This window comes from Pipistrellus kuhlii, unplaced genomic scaffold, assembly GCF_014108245.1.
Source record: "Pipistrellus kuhlii isolate mPipKuh1 unplaced genomic scaffold, mPipKuh1.p scaffold_m20_p_7, whole genome shotgun sequence".
Taxonomy (NCBI): Eukaryota; Metazoa; Chordata; class Mammalia; order Chiroptera; family Vespertilionidae; genus Pipistrellus; species Pipistrellus kuhlii.
Genome location: NW_023425573.1, coordinates 30,970,268 through 30,991,503, shown reverse-complemented (window position 1 = coordinate 30,991,503; position 21,236 = coordinate 30,970,268). Strand labels below are relative to the sequence as shown.

The 21,236-nt window shown below is 50.8% G+C and overlaps 1 protein-coding gene across 4 annotated transcripts in view; it reads right to left on the bottom strand.

Annotated features, from left to right (window-relative positions):
• Window positions 1–20,770, bottom strand: part of D2HGDH (D-2-hydroxyglutarate dehydrogenase) — a 28,585-nt gene extending 7,815 nt beyond the window's left edge. The window contains exons 1-9 of one of the 4 annotated variants that reach the window (XM_036420904.2): window positions 20,620–20,770; window positions 18,938–19,305; window positions 13,548–13,605; window positions 12,183–12,322; window positions 11,154–11,347; window positions 8,910–9,078; window positions 6,639–6,782; window positions 3,462–3,604; window positions 766–931 (exon numbers count right to left, since the gene is read on the bottom strand). In XM_036420904.2, the coding sequence (XP_036276797.1) occupies window positions 766–931; window positions 3,462–3,604; window positions 6,639–6,782; window positions 8,910–9,078; window positions 11,154–11,347; window positions 12,183–12,322; window positions 13,548–13,605; window positions 18,938–19,305; window positions 20,620–20,657 (1,420 nt within the window). In that variant the 5' untranslated portion in view covers window positions 20,658–20,770. Of the gene's footprint in view, window positions 1–765; window positions 932–3,461; window positions 3,605–6,638; window positions 6,783–8,909; window positions 9,079–11,153; window positions 11,348–12,182; window positions 12,323–13,547; window positions 13,606–18,937; window positions 19,306–20,262; window positions 20,504–20,619 lie in introns of those variants that run through there. The other 3 variants (XM_036420902.2, XM_036420905.2, XM_045575734.1) reach the window with 3 other exon arrangements.
• Window positions 20,771–21,236: the final 466 nt, after the last annotated feature.

The following is a 21,236-nucleotide window of genomic DNA, read 5'->3' as shown; positions in this document are numbered from 1 at the left end:
AAATAAAATAAAATAAAAAATATCTCATGTAGAATTAAATAAATGGGGTCAAGATACCGGAAGGACCATAGCCAAGCAAACCCATCCTAGTAATATGGCCCCATCAGTCAGGAAGGCTTAATGCCCTTTGATCCCTGACTATCACAGGAGAAGCACCAACAAACCAAACATTTGCTCCTGGTTTCACAGAGGGAAAGCCCTCAGTTCACTGTGACCACAACTCTGGAGAGGACTCACCCACTCTGGAGTCCAAGTTCCCAGGGGAAACAGGCTCCCTCAGGTTACTGCAGTGACCCTGTGCCCACCTCCCGCCCCCTCCCCAAACACTAGTTGCAAGATCCAAGCTTTGTCAGCCATCATTCCCCTGAAGGCTGTTTGAGGAACAGGATTATTCACTTTCCATGTAGCTGAAGTTACCCCTCCTTCCCGATGCTTCACACTGACTCAAGTCCCACAGCTGTCCTGTGCTGTCTCCTAACCAGAGTCACTGCTGCCCTCACTGGGGACCTCCAACCCACATGAGACAGTGGGATGCGGTATGGTCAGGGACCTCAGACCTGCTGACTCCGGGTTTATGGCCCATGTCCTACCGTGCACCAAGGAGTTCCCCATAGCCAGTGTCACTCTTCTCCCAAACACCTAAAAGACTCAGAAAAATGGTTAGGAATCTCTCAACCCCAGGTTTTCTCCATCACTGTTCAGAGCATGGACGTGGCGCTGAGCTAGCCCATAGTTAACACGGTCCACCTGCCCAGCTCTACTCACCCAGGTGGCCATAGCCCACCACGTGCTTGGCCTTTGAGCCAAGGCGAGCACGCATGTCGGTCACAAGGTCGTAGAGCCTGTCCACGGGCAAAGAAACGTCATACTTGTACACATAACCGTCCCGTCCCAGCGCCTCCGTGATCCTCTCCCGAAGGGCCCACAGCATCTGGGGGGACAGGAAGAAACAGGCAAAGTTCACACCTGACTGCAATGGGTGTCCACAGTGATGGGCATGACAACTGCAGCTGCTTTGGGGGGGACACTGCTCTGTGTGGCGGGCATGGGGCTTCCATATGCAACAATGTCCCAGATGCAGCCCCACGACAGCACTGAGTGCCAGCGACTGAGGCACTGAGCCCCCTTCTGAACGGGATGGGCAATGACACTATAGCATGTCCTGTAGGTCTGGGTGATAGGGTGGGCATGACTAGTTGGGGCTGCTTGAAGGCAAGGGGCTGGGAAGGCCCCCAAGGATGGGCCCTGGGCCGCCTGGGGACACATGGGGCAAGGGTGGGATAGGGGTGCTGGTGGCTGGAGCAGGGACAGTGGGGGGTGCAGGGCCTGGGGGTGGCTTCTGGGGGAGCTTGTTACAATAGTGCTGCCCTTCCACACAAACCCAGCTGTGGTTTACTTGTTCAGTTAACTGGTCACTGTGGGCATTAGAAGCCATCACGAGGGAGCAGACAGTGTGCTGTGCCACCACCGGGCCCTATTGTCCCACCTGGGTCCTGCCCCCACACACCCCACCATCTCAGGAAACATCACTGAGAAATTTCTACCAGGTAAGGACACTCCTTTTGTTTCTAACATAAGCACAGTACCATGAGCACCTCTAAAAATAAAGATTTCCCCAATTCTCTCATCGATTGTTATGGCCACACAGGTCATCCGTGCCCTGACTTTCAGCAGGTCCTACTGGCCTGGCCCTCACACACCCAGAACCCAGCACCGTCCCTGCAGAGATGCCACAGCCAGGGGGACCCCAGAGGGTATTTTTTGTTTGCCTCCCAGACACACTCTGACCAGGGCCGGGATCAATCCTCACTTGCTGCACAGCTGTCACACCCACACTTCTGCCTGCAGGCTCCGCTCACCTCCATTCACCTTCATTGCCAGTGCACGGCCACAAGACTGTTCTTCCTGCCCAACCTGTTCTGTCCCACCAGCTCAGGGATGTTCTATATAGGCCTCCTGGGGTGTCCCTTCCATCCCACCTTTGCTTACTGCCCCTACACCTAGCCATCCCCATCTTAATGCCCCCCAACTCCTGCACCATCTGAGATCAGGGCTGGGAGCCAGCAGTCTGCCAGGCTAGGACCAGCGTATTCCTGCCTCCCCACAATGAGATAGCAGCCAACCTCTGAGGCTCATGTGACCTACTCCCCCTGGAGCACCTGGGCCCACAGTGGTGTCTGTCCTGTCTTCTGCAGCAAGACCAATGGAGGCAGCTCTTATGGCCTGGGCCGGGGGACAGGGAGGGAGGGCACTTATAGGCAGAGCGGCAGCTAAGACTGCCCAGCCACTGCACTCAACAGGGCCCTGGGTCAGGTATTGCTATAACTCCTTATATATAATATCTAACGAACATAAAAGTAACTGTAGAGAAAAGGGTTTAATTATAAAGTAAAGAAATAGCCGAGACCGGTTTGGCTCAATGGATAGAGTGTTGGCTTGGGGACTGAAAGGTCCTGGGTTCGATTCCGGTCAAGGGCATGTACCTTGGTTGTGAGCATATCCCCAATGGGGTGTGTGCAAGAGGCAGCTGGTCGATGATAACTCTCTCTCTCATCGATGTTTCTAGCTCTCTCTCTCTCCCTTCCTCTCTGTACAAAATCAATAAAATATATTAAAAAAAAAAAAAAAAAAAAAGGAAAAAAAAGAAATAGAGTCAGTAACCAGCCACTAGGTGACAATGAGCGCTGGCCAGTGTTGGAGCATCAGCCTGAGGACCAGAGGGTCTCAGGTTTGATTCCCGGTCAAGGGCACATACCTGGGCTGCAGGTTTGATCCCCGGCCCTGGTCAGAGTGTGCGCGGGAAGCAACCAATTCACGTGTCTCTCTCACACAGCTCTCTCTCCTCTCTTTCTCCCTCTCCCCCCTCGCCCCTCCTTTCTACTCTCTCTTATAATCAATGGAAAATATATCCTCTGGTGAGGATTAACAGCAAAAAATAAAGAAAGCATTCCACTCTCCACTCACCCCAAATCTGTTCCCATTCCTGCCACTGTCCTGTGGATTTCCTGCCCCCTGCTGGTCACTCTCCACACTGCAGCTCAGGAGAACACAGGGTGGGGGGGACGACAAAGGCCCGGTGCTGTTGGGGATGGCTCCCCTGCCCTAGCCCCGCCCCCGTGGTGATGATGGCTCCCTTGCCCTAGCCCTCTCCCCCATGGTGATAATGGCTCCCCTATGTCAGGCCCCCCCACTTCCTTCCTTTGGCCTCAGAGGCCAAGTCACTCTTGGTGCCTAGTCATCCTTAGGGAAACATCTCACCCCCACAACTAACTGGCTCAGCATTGCACTAACCCTCCCACAGCGGTGCAGTTCTCTACCTGGACACCAAGAGTGCACTTCCAAAGAGGTTCTTCTAGCAGAGCTGGGACAGCCACCAGCCACACTCACAGTGGACACAGAGCCTTCCACACGCCCAGCTGAGCCGGGCTGGTAGAGGACGAGAGCCGCCAGCACACACACACCTTGATTTTCCTCTGATCGGTGGCCAGGGTCCCGTCAGTCACCAGGCCGGAGCCCAACGCATATTCCAGGAAGCTGCTCAGCTTCTCGTCATCGTGCTCCATTCTGGAGCCTGAGGTCTCGACCAAGACATAGAACGGACTTTCTGGAGAGGGCAGAAGGAAGATGGGCAGAGGCAGGGTGGTCAGGCTGCGTCAGGAAGCTCTGGGCCCAGGACCTGCAGAGCAGGGACCAGCAGGGCAGGAGCTCTGCTGAGGCTAAAATCCAGGCCGTTTAAAAGCAGGTCTTTCACTGTAACAAACCACACTCACTGGAAACACAGGAACAGCCCAGTGACACTGTGAAGCCCTCCTTGCAGGAGGCATTCTTACCAACTGAGGGAGATGCGCCCTGCCGAGAACCAATTCCAGCATGTAATAATTACAAGAGTTTTACCAAAAGGCTGGTGAAGCTTGGGAGGCTCAACAAGGGTGAGCCACATATGTAGTTTACCTGTTGGAAACAGCTCAACAGCACTTTCCCCAAACCTAAGGTGACCAGACGTCCGAGTTTTAACAATTTGTCCCACATCCCGAGTCGTTTTAAAAAAGTACTTTTTTAAAACGCTGAGGGATGCGGGACAAATTGTTAAAAATTGGGGCTGTCCTGCCAAAAGCGGGACGTCTGGTCACCTTACAACCTGAATAGGATAATAGTTGCTGCCAGACAGCTGAGGGCATTTTATTGCCTCCTGTTGGCCAAACAACTGAACAGCTGTAGGCTATTCCCAATCTAAAATATCCTTTGGGCCAAACCGGTTTGGCTCAGTGGATAGAGCGTCGACCTGTGCGCTGAAAGGTCCCGGGTTCGATTCCGGTCAAGGGCATGTACCTTGGTTGCAGGCACATCCCCAGTGGGTGGTGTGCAAGAGGCAGCTGATCGATGATTCTCTCTCATCAATGTTTCTAACTCTCTATCCCTCTCTCTTCCTCTCTGTAAAATATTAATAAAATATATTAAATAAATAAATTAATTAATAAATAAATAAATAAAATAAAATATCCTTTAGCCGAAACAGGTTTGGCTCAGTGGATAGAGTGTCGGCCTGCAGACTGAAAGGTCCCGGGTTCGATTCCGGTCAAGGGCATGTACCTTGGTTGCAGACGCATCCCCAATAGGGGGTGTGCAAGAGGCAGCTGGTCGATGATTCTCTCTCATCAATGTTTCTAACACTCTATCCCTCTCCCTTCCTCTCTGTACAAAATCAATAAAATATATTTTTAAAAAATCAATTATATATATATATATATATATATATATATATATATATATATATATCCTTTGATACCTTACCCTTTGAATTGTATATGTCCACCTTGCCTTAGGACAAATTGTGTTGAATAAAAACACGGGTCCTTGATCAAGGTAGGAGTCTTTAGCTCCTGCAGCTGAAGATCCTCTGACCCCCGATGCCTTTCAAAATTACCTTTCGTTGTCCGCGTTGGTGGTATAGTGGTGAGCATAGCTGCCTTTCAAAATTACCTTTCGTCTTTGGACTCCTCCTTAATCATCTACGGGCAGCCCTTTCTCCAGAATGCTGAACTCTGAAAGTCTGGGACAAGAACCCCAGCAGCACCTTTCACGCAGAGGCCCCCACCTTCCCAAAAGATGTTCATGTCTTATTTCTTTACCACTGGCCATTTCATTTGTTTCCTATTATACTTTATAATAAAAGAGCATCTTGTTCAAAATTGGAGTCTTCCCATATTAATAATTGCATGCACTGAATTGTGTTGTCGTCCCGCTACCCCCAAATTCCCATGGTGAAGCCTAACCCAAGCCCAATGTGACCATTTGGAGATTAGGCCTTTAAGAAAGTTAAATGAGCCGAGACCGGTTTGGCTCAATGGATAGAGCGTCGGCTTGGGGACTGAAGGATCTCGGGTTCGATTCCGGTCAAGGGCATGTACCTTGGTTGCAGGCATATCCCCAGTAGGGGGTGTGCAAGAGGCAGCTGATCGATGACTCTCTCTCATCGATGTTTCTAACTCTCTATCTCTCTCCCTGCCTCTCTGTACAAAATCATTAAAATATATATTAAAAAAAAAAAAAAAGTTAGCCGGGACCGGTTTGGCTCAGTGGATAGAGCGTCGGCCTGCGGACTGAAAGGTCCCGGGTTAGATTCCGGTCAAGGGCATGTGCCTTGGTTGCGGGCACGTCCCCAGTGCGGGGGGTGCAGGAGGCAGCTGGTTGATGTTTCTCTCTCATCGACGTTTCTAACTCTCTGTCCCTCTCAATTCCTCTCTGTGTAAAATCAATAAAAATATATTAAAAAAAAAAAAAAAGTTAAATGCGATCAGAGGGCAGGGCTCTGATCCTGCACAGCAGGTGCCCTCCCAAAAGGAGGCGGCGTCACCAGAGCTCTCTCTCTGGCCACCATGTGAAGACTCAGTGAGAAGGTGGCCACCTGCACACCAGGAAGTGGGCTCACCCAGAATCAACCCTAATGGAATTCAGCCTCCAGAACTATGGGTTTCTACTAGGGCAGCTAAGAAAATAACAATTTCTTTAGGATGGATCTCAGAAGTAAAATTACCAAGACCTCCAACTGAATTTTTTTTTTTAATTGATTTTGTACAGAGGGGAAGGGAGAGAGATAGAGAGTTAGAAACATCGATGAGAGAGAGTCATCGACCAGCTGCCTCTTGCACACCCCCTACTGGGGATATGCCTGCAACCAAGGTACATGCCCTTGACCGGAATCGAACCCGGGACCCTTCAGTCCCCAAGCCGGCGCTCTATCCATTGAGCCCAACCTGTCTCGGCTGAATATTTTTAGATTCATAATGCAAATTGCCTTCCAAAGCCCTGAGTCACATCCAGCACCTGTGACTTGCTCGCTGAGGTCGGAGGGTGAGCATGTCATGGAACAGTACATCTCTTGGTTCTGGAGAAGTGCACTTGGTTGTTTTGAAGATCCCAAAGCTATGCCCCAATGGACTGCATTCAGTGAATTAACCGAGGGCACATTTAAACAAAAGTAAATGAGAATGCTATGCTCATCAAATAGTGGTGACATCACAACTGCAGAGGGGCCAGTATCCTCCTTCCCGCCCCCTCTCTCGCACAGAATGGCCTGACAGCCTGAGCCACCCTGTGCAGACAGCCTAAAAGGAGCGGCAGGTGGGTGGGGTCAGTACCTTGCACTGGGCTGGTGAGGTGGAGGTGCTGCCTGACCAGCTGCATGCATTCAGCATCCATGAACTCGTACGCCGACAGGATCTCCCCCAGCATCCTCTTGCAAGTGCTGAAAGTCTGCAAAACCTCAGCAAAGCCTGGGCAACCTGCACAGGGCACAGCACCTCAGGAACACGCCAGCCCAGAGCCTCACCCAAGCCCACCCAGATCCCCTGTAAAGCAGCCTGACAACCCAACTACAAGCTGGTGTGCGAGGCAGCATCTCGGAGCTGCTGAAGCACTGCTGAGGGAAATGCCACCAGTCAGCCAACAAGTACATCACAGGTGGCGGAGATGATGAAGACAGGGAAGGCTCGCCAAGGTTGCCCGTAGTTTCCTCCCCACTCGCTCAAGACATATTCACAGAACACTGAGAGGTCACTGTGGTGCCAGGACAGGGGGCACTGACCCTCTAGCTCACATGTGTCAAACACAAGGCCCGCGGGCCAAATCCGTCCCGCCAGGCCTTGCAATGTGGCCCGCACCGCACTGTCATCACTGCACTCCGCTGCGTTTCCATCACAATGACAGTTTATGACTGTTCAGTAAACCATTCGGCCCGCGATTTAGGCTGGATTTTAGATTTTGGCCCCTTCTCTGATTGAGTTCGACACCCCTACTCTAGCTGGAAGGCAGAAGGGACCGGGTGGACTGCTGCAGGTGGGAAGGGCTGCGATGGCAGTGGGGAGGGGTCAGGGATCAGAGGTCTCAGAGATGTCGAGAAGAGTGTCCCAGAGAGAAGAGCCTGGGACTGCAGCGGCCCGCAGAAGCTGCACTGAGGGTGCGGCTGCATGGGGACACCAGCAAAAGGACACATCAGCGAACTGAACAAATCGGAAGAAACAGTTAGAATGCAACACAGGCAGTGAACGGGATGGAAAGGATGGAAGAGGGTGCCACATGTGTAATCACAGCTTGAGGAAAGGAAATGGGCAATACTGCAACTGACCGGACACTGGGCCAGGGAGACCTAGAGAAACATACTGAGAACCACAAAAGACCCAGGGTCCAGAGAGAGAGGGAGACAGACCTCTTCAGAGCAGCCGTGGAGGATGCCCAGAGTGGAGTATTTTCAGTGGAAGAAGGAAACAAGTGCCCACCTGAACCTGCATGCCTAGTGATTGCGTCTCTCCAGAATGAGTGTAAATTAAGACATTTTCAGACAAGCTGACAGGGAGAACTCATCGCCAGCGGGTGTTCCCCAAAGGATGCTCAAGGATGTGTTTACAAGATGAGCCCAGCAGGACGTCTGATAAAGGAATGAGGAGGAAGGAAAATGGCACATTTATAAAATAATGGTAATTATGATCTGAGAGATTAAGACAAATGGGATCAAGAATCCAGATAAGAGGGGACATTTAAAGTCAGGAGGGGAGCCGGGACTGGTTTGGCTCAATGGATAGAGCATCAGCTTGGGGACTGAAGGGTCCCGGGTTCGATTCCGGTCAAGGGCATGTACCTTGGTTGCGGGCATATCCCCGGTAGGGGGTGTGCAAGAGGCAGCTGATCGATGACTCTCTCTCATCGACGTTTCTAACTCTCTCTCTCTCCCTTCCTCTCTGTATAAAATCAATAAAAAATATATTTTTTAAAAAAAATAAAAAAAATAAAAGTCAGGAGGGGAAGAAACAGCTCATGTCCCCACAATCCTGACTGTGGCAGCGGGAAGACACTGATGCATGAACTGACCGCACTGGATGTTAGGAGCCTGCAAAAGCTTCTAGAAGACTGGTCCTCCTGACCGAGGACAGAAGGAGAGGGACCACACACCTACCCAATGGAATGAAGGCAAGAAAGGAGGTAGGAGCAGATGAAAACAGGGACTGAGGGAAGCAGGCGTAAGGCTGTGGCTCCAGTCCGCTGGAAAGGGAGGCAGGTGGAAACGTCCCGTGTGCGTTTCCTGAGGTGCTGGGAAGGGCATCTATCTGATCACCCCTCAGAATGAAGATCGGTGTCCTTGTCCTTATGCCCAATGACAGTGTTTCCCACACAGAATCTTGGGTGCATGCTCCATAAACGACAAGTGGGTGAGAGAGCTGAGGAGGCTCGACTTCGTTACAGAGTGAGGTTACTCTGCCCAGAACCTGCAAGCATGACTCCAGACCTGACTGAACACCAAGGCCAGGTCCTGGATCCCTTTGGAAAGAGCGAGAAGGCAGGAGAAATGGGGAGTCGTGTGAGGACCCTGTCCATCCGCTCTCTCAAACCATGCGGGCAGCAGGCACTCCACCTACCAAGGAAAGCCACGTTCACAGCCCTGGGCTTGGGTGGACACAAGATGGACACGGCAGTAATGACCCCCAGGGTGCCCTCTGACCCGATGAAGAGCTGCTTCAGGTCATAGCCTGTGTTGTCCTTCCGCAGGGAGGTGAGGCAGTTCAGGATGGTGCCATCAGCAAGCACCTGGCGAGGGAGAAGAGAAACAGGTGTCTAGGAAAGCAGGGGCCCCAGGGTGGGGACAATCATCTAAAGCACATGTGTCAAACACAAGGCCCGCGGGCCAAATCCGTCCCGCCAGGCCTTGCAATGTGGCCTGCACCGCGCTGTCATCACTGCACTCCGCTGCGTTTCCATCACAATGACAGTTTATGACTGTTCAGTAAACCATTCGCCCCGCGATTTAGGCTGGATTTTAGATTTTGGCCCCTTCTCTGATTGAGTTCGACACCCCTAATCTAAAGGAAGGACTTTTCTTCCCTGGCTGGAGTGAAATTCCCCCACCCACAACCAGAGGCTCAGGGCCTAGTTCTCAAAGGAAGCTGGCCTGAAGCAGAGACACCCCTGGAGATGGAACAGGGGCACACCTGTTGCTACAACAGGATTCACAGCTGGGGGGGTACAACAGGGTGGAGCAGGACACACCTCATAAATATGACAAAGTGAGTTACAATAAAAATAATGTGCAGCCTATGAACCAGAAGGTCACGATTCGATTCCCAGTCAGGGCACATGACCAGGTTGCAGGTTTGATCCCCAGTGTGGGGGGTGCAGGAAGCAGCTGATCAATGATTCTCTCTCATCGTTGATGTTTCTCTCTCCTTCTCCCTTCCTCTCTAAAATCAATAAAAATATATTTTTTAAAAAAAATAATAATAATGTGCAGCTGGCCAGAAAACAAAGCTACTGAAACTTTCTAAGTTAGCAGATGGAAGTCCAGCGGGTATTTATGTTCAGTCCACCCTTGGGTAACCGGACAGAAGGTTCCAAGCTTTAAAAAGCTATCCATTGGCTCAGTGGATAGAGTGTCGGCCTGCAGAATGAAAGTTCCCAGGTTCAATTCTGGTCAAGGGCATATACCCGGGTTGCTGGCTCGATCCCCAGAAGGTGGCGGGCTGGAGGTAGCCAGTCAATAATTCTCTCTCATCATTGATGTTTCTATCTCTCTCCCTTTCTCTCTGAAATCAATAAAAATATATATATTTTTTTAAATATATTTTATTGATTTTGTACAGAGAGGAAGAGAGAGAAAGAGAGCCAGAAACATCGATGAGAGAGAGTCATCGATCAGCTGCCTCCTGCACACCCCCCACTGGGGATATGCCCACAACCAAGGAACATGCCCTTGACTGGACTTGAACCCGGGTCCCTTCAGTCCCCAAGCCGAGGCTCTATCCACTGAGTCAAACCGGTTTCGGCAATAAAAATATATTAAAAAAAAAAAGAAAAAAAAAAGCTGAAACCGGTTTGGCTCAGTGGATAGAGCGTCAGAGTGCAGACTGAAAGGTCCCAGGTTCGATTCCGGTCAAGGGCATGTACATTGCTTGTGGGTCCATCCCGGTAGGGGGTGTGCAAAAGGCAGCTGGTCAACATTTCTCTCTCATCGATGTTTCTAGCTCTCTATCCCTCTCTCTTCCTCTCTGTAAAAAATCAATAAAATATTTAAAAACAAAACAAACAAACAAACAAAACCCATGAGGTGTCTAAGCAGGAGCCAGTGAGGGTTCAGGAAAAGGGACACCAATGCCCCTGGAGGGGCAGCCAGCGATGGCGTGAGTAAAGGCCAACAGAACCTTGCTCCTTCTCTGCACACAGCCCACCTAGAAGCTGACTGGTGGAACGTCACGGGTCGTGGGAACCTGCTGGAGGGAAGGGTGCCTAGAGCGCCTCACGCGGACCCAGAAGCCACGAACCCCGCAGCAGTACCTTGGGAAGCCAGGGCAGCGTCTCCCTGAGCAGGTGCTGGGGGAACCCACGGGCCCCGGCCTGGGCGGGATGATGGCAGCCCGATCACCTGCACCACCTGGGGCCTGAGGGCAGCCTGGGCACCACCCCAGGGTCCACACAGTTGTGGGCCTTCGCAAGAGGAATGAACGCTAACGCGAAAGCACAGGGAGTGGAGCTGCCAGGCCTTGTGAGCACACTGACAGCTGGGGAAAGGCTGGGAGAGCCCTGAAACTGGCACCTGGACACAGGGTGCCAGGCCGGGTGTCCCTGGGAGCTGGACTGCACTTGCACACACAGCAATGGCTCCGGCTCACCACTTCCAGGCCCAGGACAGTCCCACGCAGAGAACCATATCTCAGAAACCGCAGACCACCTGCGTTGGTTGCCAGGTTACCCCCGATGTGGCAGCTGCCCTTCGCTCCCAGATCCAGGGGCATGATGAAGTCCCGCTCCTCCACGTACCGGTTCAGCTCCTCCAAAATGCACCCAGCCTGGCAAACCAGGATCCCTGCAAAGCAAGCAGAGCTGCCGCGGTGCTCTCAGCACAGGGTCTCTCAGGCGGAGCCCGTGATGCAAAATCTCCCCACCCACAAGGAGCAGCCACCTCACGTTCCAACCCGGAACCCAGAAAAGGAGCTTGTGCCCATCCCTCCCCAGGAAGTTATCTCTGTGAGTACTGTGAAAAAGGGAAAAACTCATAAGGCAAAGATGAGAAGAAACACGCATGCTCACATATACACCTGCGCACATTCATATGCAAATATGTGCCCATTGTGCACATGCACTCTTGTGCCCGTGTACACATGCGTGCACATGTATTCACACACACATGCGTACATGTATGTATGCAGCCCTATGGAAGGGAGCAGAAAAGAGAGGGTTGTTATAAGGCAGTGGTTCTCAACTAGGGGTGATCTGCTCCCCAGGGCACATGTGACAGCACATTTTTGGTTGGAGGTACTGTAGGTGTCAAGTGGTGAAAGTCAGGGATATCCAGGTGCCCCCACCATAACCACAGAGAATGATCCAGCCCGCACATCCCACTCAAGAAGCCTACACCATGATGCTGCTGCATCCTGAGCAGGAAGCCCCTTCGTGCTATGTGGCCTCACAGTCCCAAAAGGTGGTCCTGGCCAGAAAATGTCTGAGTCCAAAGGGGCCACAGTGACAGTCTATCCCCTTCACCTCAAGCCCATGATATGTCACTAAGTGACCAACTAAATAACACCCCCGGTGAGGACATGTCCAGAAGATCCTTTCCTTCCAGGGCCCACGGCCCCTACCGCCCAAACCCAGCGGATGACAGGCAGCTGAGGACGGCACCAACAGGCAGCCAGGCTCACCAGATATGTCCTGAAAGCTGATGACCTGGTTCATGAGGGCAGTAGACAGGATGATCTCATCAAAGACAGGGACACTGCCCCCCACCAGGCCTGTGTTGCCCCCTTGGGTGTTCACGGCCAGGTTCTTCTCATGACAGTACCTGGGACAAGCACAGGAGGTGTATCAGGTCCCTCTTCCCCACACCCACACCACCATCCGGTGAGACATGCTCTGGACCAACATCTGCGAGCAGCAATGGCAATCCAATGGAAAAGGATTTGGAGCAACAGGAGTGCCCACGTGCATCAAGTAAACCCACTCTGTGAGGTGCCAGTCTCTAGCGATGAATTCTGAGAGCAGGTACACATGGACAATAATATATAATAATGTGAAACTCAAGACCACCTTGACGTGATCTGGCAACTTTGGGGAACTGTGAGGTAGGTCGAAAATGGAAGGATAATTTGCACCGAGAAATGGCCATGGATTTGCCAAATGGGATGGGAAAAAAAGATGACAATGTCTTAGATACAATGTGACAACATTTAAAACCACATGAAGTAAAAAAGATCTACATAAATCAAATGTCATCAAGTGTTAATTCTGGAAGTGAAATTAATGGTTACTTTTGCTTTTTTTTTTTTTTTGTTAATCCTCTTCCAAGGATATTTTTGCCATTGATTTTTAGAGAGCGTAGAAGGGAGGGAAGGAAGGGAAGAGAGGAAGAGAAAGAGAGGGGGGGAGCAAAAAACACTGATGTGAGAAACACATTGATTGGTTTTCTCCCACACGTGACCCAACCACCAAACACGGGGATTGAACCTGCAACCCAGGTACATGCCCTTGACCAGCAATCAGACCCTCAGAGCACAGGCCAACATTCTTAACCACTGAGCCACACTAACCATAGCTGCATTTTTTTGTCTTTTATTTTAAATCCTCACCTGAGGATATTGTTTCCACTGATTTCTAGAGAGAGTGGAGGGAAATAAGGGGAGAGAGACACATCAATTAGTTGCCTCCTGTACACACCTCTACTAACGCTGGGGAAACTGCAACCAAGATGCATGCTCTTGACCAGGAATTGAAGAAGCAATGATCTCACCACAGAAAAACTGGCCACGGATGCATTTTTTTTCTTTATGATTTCCTATGTTTTCCAATTTTCTTATAATTAACATAATAGTTTATTGATATAAAAAAATTTTAAAAAGCTATATTTTTTAAAAAAGGTCCATTTCCTTGGAGTCTGCAGCCACTCCCACTCCACACCCAAGGTTCTGAGGTTTGAGGCCTGGCTCTGCACAGGCTGCCAGCCTCCTGGGGTCTGTGTTTGTGTGTCCTCAGGAGGAATCTACTCGCGTACCACAGGGAGGGCTTCTTACCTGAGGATGTGAGACACCTCCTCCGATGTCCGGGGCTTCAGCAGCACCTTGCTGCAGCCTGAGACAGAAAAGGGCGTTAGACATGGGAAGGGGACCTCCCTGGAAAAGGAAGGTTCTTCAGAAGCACTTTCTCCTTCCTCCGTGAGATGACCCGCACAACCACGGTCACCCATAAACCTCAAGGACAAGAGCAGTCAGTCTGCTCACTGAGAGGAGGTGGAGAGGCCAGTAGAGGGTGCCCGAGTGCCGTAATGGTGAAGGTGGTCGGATAAGAGGGGAGGGACACCTGCCTGGCTTCTCCACTGCAAGTTACTAAGGATCTTGTGCGCAGATGCATGACACTATGTATCGATAGATACCCTATTGTTTCTCCAAGTTCACCCCAGGACTTTAGCATCAACTGATTTTCCTGCCTGAAGCAGTTGCCAAATGGGGATTTTCCAAATGGAAATGGGGATTTTCACCCATCCTGCATTGAAGAGCTGACCTTGTACGGTAAGGAGGGGCCTTCCTTCTCTCTCATGTATTTATTTAGTATTTAGCTATTCAATTATATCAGTGTGGACTCATGGGTTCATTTTTCTCTTACAAGTCAACCGAAAATCGGGGGCAAAAGACCAAAATTGCACAAAAATTACCTGCAGATCTTGACGGCAAAGTAAGTCTTTTCTTTGAAGTGGGGGATAGTCTTATACAGCGAATATATGCCTAAACCTATGTTTTAACTGTAAAATTAGGGGGTCGTCTTATACGCCGGAAAATACGGTATCCCCAGGTTACAACTCTTTGCTGCTATATTTGAGGTCCAGATGTGGCTGGTGGGAGACTCCTGAACTAGTCTGTCGGCATCCCTGACCACTGCCCCCTTCTGTACCTCTGTTTTGTCGAAAGAACTCTGACTAGCTGAGTGGAGGCCCCAGAGGCGGGAGGAGCACCAAGCAAGTCCCTCTTACATCATTAACTCTTCACGAAGCGCGAGATCAGGCCAGTGGGTGTGGCTCAGAGCTCGATCTTCGACCTATGAACCAGGAGGTCATAGTTTGAGTCTTTGTCAGCACAAGCCGAGGTTGTGGGCTCGATCCCCAGTGTGGGACATGCAGGGGGCAACCAATCAATGATCTTCTCTTTTCTCTTTCTTTCTCCCTCTCTCTCTCCCTCCCTCTCTCTCTCTCTCTCTCTCTCTCTCTCCTTTCCTCTCTTTACTAATGGAAATCAATAAAAATGTTTAAAAGAGAATTCCTAACTGGGAAGTCACACCCCATGCGATAACTTTAGTAAAAGGTTTACCTTCCTGTCAGAATGGCCAACATCAACAAATCAACAAACGACAAGTGTTGGCGAGGTTGCGGAGAAAAAGGAACCCTCGTGCACTGCTGGTGGGAATGCAGACTGGTGCAACCACTGTGGAGAACAGTGTGGAGTTTCCTCAAAAAACTGAAAATGGAACTCCCATTTGACCCAGTAATCCCACTTCTAGGAATATATCCCAAGAAACTAGAAATACCAATCAGAAAGGATATATGCACCCCTATGTTCATAGCAGCACAATCTACAATAGCCAGAATTTGGAAACAGCCTAGGTGCCCGTCAGCAGATGATTGGATCCAAAAACTATGGTACATCTGGAACACTATGCTGCCATAAAAAAGAAGGAATTCTCAGCATTTGTAGAAACTTGGATGGAATTGGAGAACAGCATGCTGAGTGAAATAAGCCAATCAATGAAAGAGAAATACCACATGGCCTCACTCATTTGTGGATGATAAAGAACATTATAAACTGATGAACCAAGAGATAGATATAGAGACAGTATATCAACAAGTAGACTGTCAAATTACAGCGGGGAGGGGAGGAAGATCTGGGGGAGATAATAGATCAACCGAAGGACTTTTATACATGCATATACCGTATTTTTCGGACCATAAGACGCACTTTTTTCCCCCCAGAAGTGGGGGGGAAAAGTCCCTGCGTCTTATGGTCCAAATATAGCCTACACATATACTTTTAAAAAAAGTTTTTTTACTTGCCCGGCTCTGTGTGGTCTCTGTGTGCTTGCCCAGCTCTAAAATGGTTCTAAATGCTGCTGTTTACTTTACAGGGTTGATTACATGTGTTTATGACTGTGATGTTGGGTTTTAATGCACATAAAATATTTTAGGACACTATTTGTTTCAGAATCTTTTTTTCTTCATTTCCCTTCTCTAAAAACTGGTGCGTCTTATGGTCCGGAGCGTCTTATGGTCCGAAAAATACGGTAAGTACAACCAATGGACACAAAACTCTGGGGAGGGAGGGGATGTGTGGGAGGGAGAAAGGGGGGCAAAAAAAAATCAATAAAATATATTATAAAAAAAAAAAAGTTTACCTTTGCCTTAAGCAAGCCCTGTCAATTGTTCTTGTGAGTCTACATCAACACATTTTTGAAGTAAACATAACCACCCTCAAGCGAGCACTAATCTTAACTATCCTGTAATTCAATCCCTCCTTTGCTTTCTCCCACCCTCATGTAATCTTCATTATGGTCCCTCCTTAATTTCAAATGCACAAAGGCTGAAAAACTGTTATTTTCTGGAGCATTTGAGATCTTGCTCCCAAGTTTATGTCATCATTTTGGCTTAAATAAGCTCTTATAAAAATTCTCTACAGGCCCTAGCTGGTTTGGCTCAGGGGATAGAGTGTTGACCTATGGACTGAAGGGTTCCAGGTTTGATTCCAGTGAAGGACACATTCCCAGGTTTCAGGTTTGATCCCCAATAGGGGGCATGCAGGAGGCAGCCAATCAATGATTCTCTCTCATCATTGATGTTTCTCTCTTTCTCTCCCCCCTCCCTTTCTCTCTGAAACCAATTTTTAAAAATAAAAATAAATTTCAGCCGAAACGGGTTTGGCTCAGTGTATGGAGCGTCGGCTTGGGGACTGAAGGGACCCGGGTTCGATTCCGGTCAAGAGCATGTACCTTGGTTGCGGGCATGTCCCCAGTGGGGGTTGTGCAAGAGGCAGCTGATCGATGACTCTCTCTCATTGATGTTTCTAACTCTCTATCTCTCTCCCTTCCTCTCTGTACAAAATCAATAAAATATATTAAAATAGCCGAAACCGGTTTGGCTCAGTGGATAGAGCATTGGCCTGCGGACCGAAAGGTCCCGGGTTCGATTCCGGTCAAGGGCATGTACCTTGGCTGCGAGCACATCCCCAGTAGGGGGTGTGCAAGAGGCAGCTGATCAATGATTCTCTCTCATCGATGTTTCTAACTCTCTATCCCTCTCTCTTCCTCTCTGAGAAAATTCAATAAAATATATTAAATATATATATATATATATATATATATTAAAGTAAATAAATTTTTAAAAGTTCTCTACAAGTTTGGCTGTTTCTTAGGCCCCATGTAATGAAAGAGGCAGAGACGGACTGATGTTGTCACAAGCCAAGGATGTCCCCTTGAAGTTGGGGGAGGAAGGAAGGCGCCTCCCTGGAGTCTCTGGAGGGAGTGCAGACCTGCAGACACCTGATCTCAGCCTTGTTGCCTCCAGAATTGGCAGGACCCATCTCATCTCTGTTCTCTTCAGCCCTGTCTGTGTTTCTTTGTCACAATGACTCCAGGAGCCAACACAGGAGCTGAGAGGGAGAAAGCAGTAAACACACAGACAGCCTCAGAGCAGCCAGGGGACTGTCTGGTCCTTTAATGAGAAGGTGTCATGCACTACTGTGGAGAGCAGAGTTAATAACTAATCCCAACTTGTGTCTGAACCTTATCATCTCAACACATATGAGCCTAGGCCAGTGGTCGGCAAACTCATTAGTCAACAGAGCTAAATATCAACAGTACAATGATTGAAGTTTCCTTTGAGAGCCAAATTTTTTAAACTTCAACCTCTTCTAACGCCACTTCTTCAAAATAGACTCGCCCAGGCCGTGGTATTTTGTGGAAGAGTCACACTCAAGGGGCCAAAAAGCCGCATGTGGCTCTCGAGCCACAGTTTGCCAACCACAGGTCTGGGACAACAGCCAAATCTGGACTGCCAAGGAAAGGGAGGCAACATACATGTTTAAGTTATAACGATGACCCAGTGCCGGGAACTGATCATTGTCTCACTAATAGAAAGACGTAAAAGGCTGGTCAACCCTGAAGCTCTGAAAGGACAGAACCAACCACTCCCTATCTAATTGAGACAATGGTAACTGAGGCAACTTCCCCATCTTATAATCATGTAAATCCTTACTGATATGATAATCTGATTATTTCTTGTCTAAGGGCTATGAGTGTGTCCCAAAACCTGCTTAAATGTAATGGGTGTATCCCATAGCCTCAATAAAAGGAATAGCAAGGCCAGAGCCTAGAGGCAATCCTCCCACTAGAGGTGGGTTCCTTGTGCCCCTCCTCCCATATCACCAAATTAAATTTCTTCTAGTCTCTCTTTAATTTGCATGCAGCCCTTCTCCAGAACCCGGACCCTAAACCGGAACCCTGAACCACGAGGGCATCTTCGTGGACTGTGCCAAATATTTTGATTTGGAATTCGAGGGCTAATCTCAGAGACTACAAGCTAATTCAACAAGTACAGATGAAGGGAGACCCCTCGACAAGAAGGATAAAAGTGAAACGAAGAGCCGAAACCGGTTTGGCTCAATGGATGGAGCGTTGGCTTGGGGACTGAAGGGACCCGGGTTCGATTCCGGTCAAGGGCATGTACATTGGTTGGGGGCACATCCCCGGTGGGGGGTGTGCAAGAGGCAGCTGGTCGGTGTTTCTCTCTCATCGACGTTTCTAGCTCTCTATCTCTCTCTCTTCCTCTCTGTTAAAAATCAATAAAATATATATTTAAAAAAAAAAAGTGAAACGAAGAACAGGTGACACTGGCTATTTGTCCTCTTGTGAATGAACCGTGCTGACAGCTAGTGTGTCTGGCCTGGTGACTGATTATTTCCAGGCCCTGCTGTCTCAGGTAGTTCAGCAGTCTTCCTTGCAAGATATACACTCCCCCACCCCCACCCCACTCCCAGACACTGAGGCCTCTGTGACTCCGAATGACCAGTAAACACTGCTCTGTGAATAGCCTGGACTGAGGAACAATTTGTTAACCCCTAATACTTGTGTGTATGTGTTCTGATGTGTTTGTCTTTTGGATTAAAACTGCAAGTAATAAAAGCTAAATGGACAGCATAGTCACCTGTGTTTGTTTTGGGAACCTAGAGGGCCAAGTGGCCTCGATCAAGCACCACCCCTGATATTATCTGGGGGTCAGGACATCGAGTGACTTATAGGAGAGACTATACTCACAGCCAGAGTGCTCATGACAACCACCAATAAACTGCTGTAAATTCTGTCCTCAGAGCATCTCACAGTCACCTCTTTCGGCAGCCTAAGAAAGGCGTGTGGGGTCCTTGCTCACCGCGCATGGTTCTCAGCCAGTCCACATTCGAAGCCGCCAGCTCCTCTGGGTCTGTGATGACCCTCCTGGGGACGATGCGCTCAAAGGCGGCCAGGTCTTCCTCAGACACCGTGGAGAAGGGCAGCCGCCGCACAGGGTAGCGCTCGCAGGTCAGCACCACCTCGGGGGCTTGGGAGGACGTGGAGGAGCTGCCTCTGCGGACCAGGGGGCTAATGCTTGCCACCCCACGAAGTCTGCCCCACGAGGGGGTTCTGGATGCCCCTGCCCATGTCCTCTGCTGCACGAAGGCTCCAGGAGTGCAGGCTGCCCGCCACTGGAAGAGCCACACAGGCCACCTGGAGGCCAGACGGGGCACCATAGCTCTTGCCCTACAAAGCAAGTGATGGGACCTGTAACCCTGGACTACTATGAGCCATGAAAAGGAAATAATTGCCCTAACTAGTTTGGCTCAGTGAATAGAGGATTGGCCTGCGGACCAAAGGGTCCCAGGTTGACTGTGGTCAAGGGCACATGCCCAGGGGAGGGCTCGATCGATCCCCAGTAAAGGGTGTGCAGGAGGCAGCCCATCAATGATTCTCTCTTATCATTGATGCTCCTCTCTCTCCCTTCCTCTCTAAACTCAATAACATATATATGGAAGTAATTGCCCAAGGAAGGGTGGAAGTTGGGAAAGTGAGGACAAGATGCAGGGAGAGGCAGCTGGAGGAGTGGAAGGGACAGGAGACAGGAGGCCAGCGGTGGCAGCTCTGGCCTTGTTCTTGCCCCGGCGTGGTCCCCCTTCACCTCCTGAGGACTCACAGCTCTCCATCCCCAGGTGGCTGATCTCTGCCTCCTTTCAGCCCTCTTCCTTCAGAACAAGACCAGGAATCGAGGCATTCAAAGAAAGGGGCAGATGGCACGAAACTGTACACTTAAAAATGGCTAAATGGTGAACTTTATGTTCTATGTATCAATATATGTTACCACAAGTTTAAAAAGTGAAGAATCAGCCGAGGCCGGTTAAACTCAGTGGATAGAGCGTCAGCCTGCGGACTGAAAGGTCCCAGGTTCGATTCCGGTCAAGGGCATGTACCTTGGTTGCGGGTACATGCCCAGTAGGGGGTGTGCAAGAGGCAGCTGATCGATGATTCTCTCTCAGCGATGTTTCTAACTCTCTATCCCTCTCCTCTGTAAAAAATCAGTAAAAAAAAAATTATATATATATATAATATATATATATATAATTTTTTTTTAAGTGAAGAATAATAAATAAATAAATAAATAAAGGATGGATTAGGTAGCTTCTCTGGCTGCCACGTGGTGGAGCCGATTCGCACACTGACCCCCTGGCGCTCAGACCACCTGGACGGCACCTGGGGCTGCGCTGGCGCCCGCGGCGTGACATGGGGAAATGAGCCGGCCTCTCGGTGCCCTGCGACGGCACCCGCGTGCCGCCCGCGCGGGGAGGACCAGCCCCGCCCCCTCGAGCCCTCGCGCTCGGAAGGACGCGGAGCGAGCTCAGGCTCTTCCCGCGAGAACCGCCAGGCGCGCGCAGCCTGCGTGGTCACGTGGTGGACGCAGCCGGCTCGGGGTCGAGCCCGCTCCCTGTCCTCGCTGTCCGCGACACGGTCGCCGCTCCGCCCCGCAGCCCGCGGCCCCACCACGCAGACCCCTGGCTCGGCCGCGCGCGCGCGCGCACTCACGTCCGCGTCCCCGTCCCGGCCGCAGCTGCCGTCGCCATCCTCCAGCAACCAGAGCAGTTGACAGAGCGGCAGGACTGAGCCTGCGCACTGCCGCCCTCCCGGCCCGCCCCGCCCCCTAAAGCCCCGCCTCCCCGCAGGTCCCGCCCCCAGGCCGAGGGCGGCCTCCGGCGACCGGGCGCCTGGTGCTGTCTACACCCCTCGCAGCCGGGACCGCCAGCCTCGCCCCGCGTTCCGCACCGCCCAGCAAAGGTCTCGGCACACTCCCGCCCCCTCCGGAGGCCGGCCCCACCGCAGTCCGCCCGACGGGCCCCACAGGGAAACTGCCCGCTCCCTCCTCCTACTGCGGGCCCTCAGGGGACTCTCCAGGAGCCCGAGGGCGTCAGCCTTCTCCAGCCCCTCCAGTCCCACCTGCCCCTGCCGGGCCGCCCGCAGCTCTGTGTGGCCGGCTGCATAGACTCTGCCCGCCCGCCGGCAGCTCGGAGACAGGGCAGGAGCCCCATGGACTCTGTCATCCCAGTAATGGCCTCACCCCTGCGGCACCTGTGCCAGTTCCCAGCCTCACTCCATTGCCTCAGACATCTCGCCCCAGACGTCTGAGTCCCAGTTCCATGGGCACC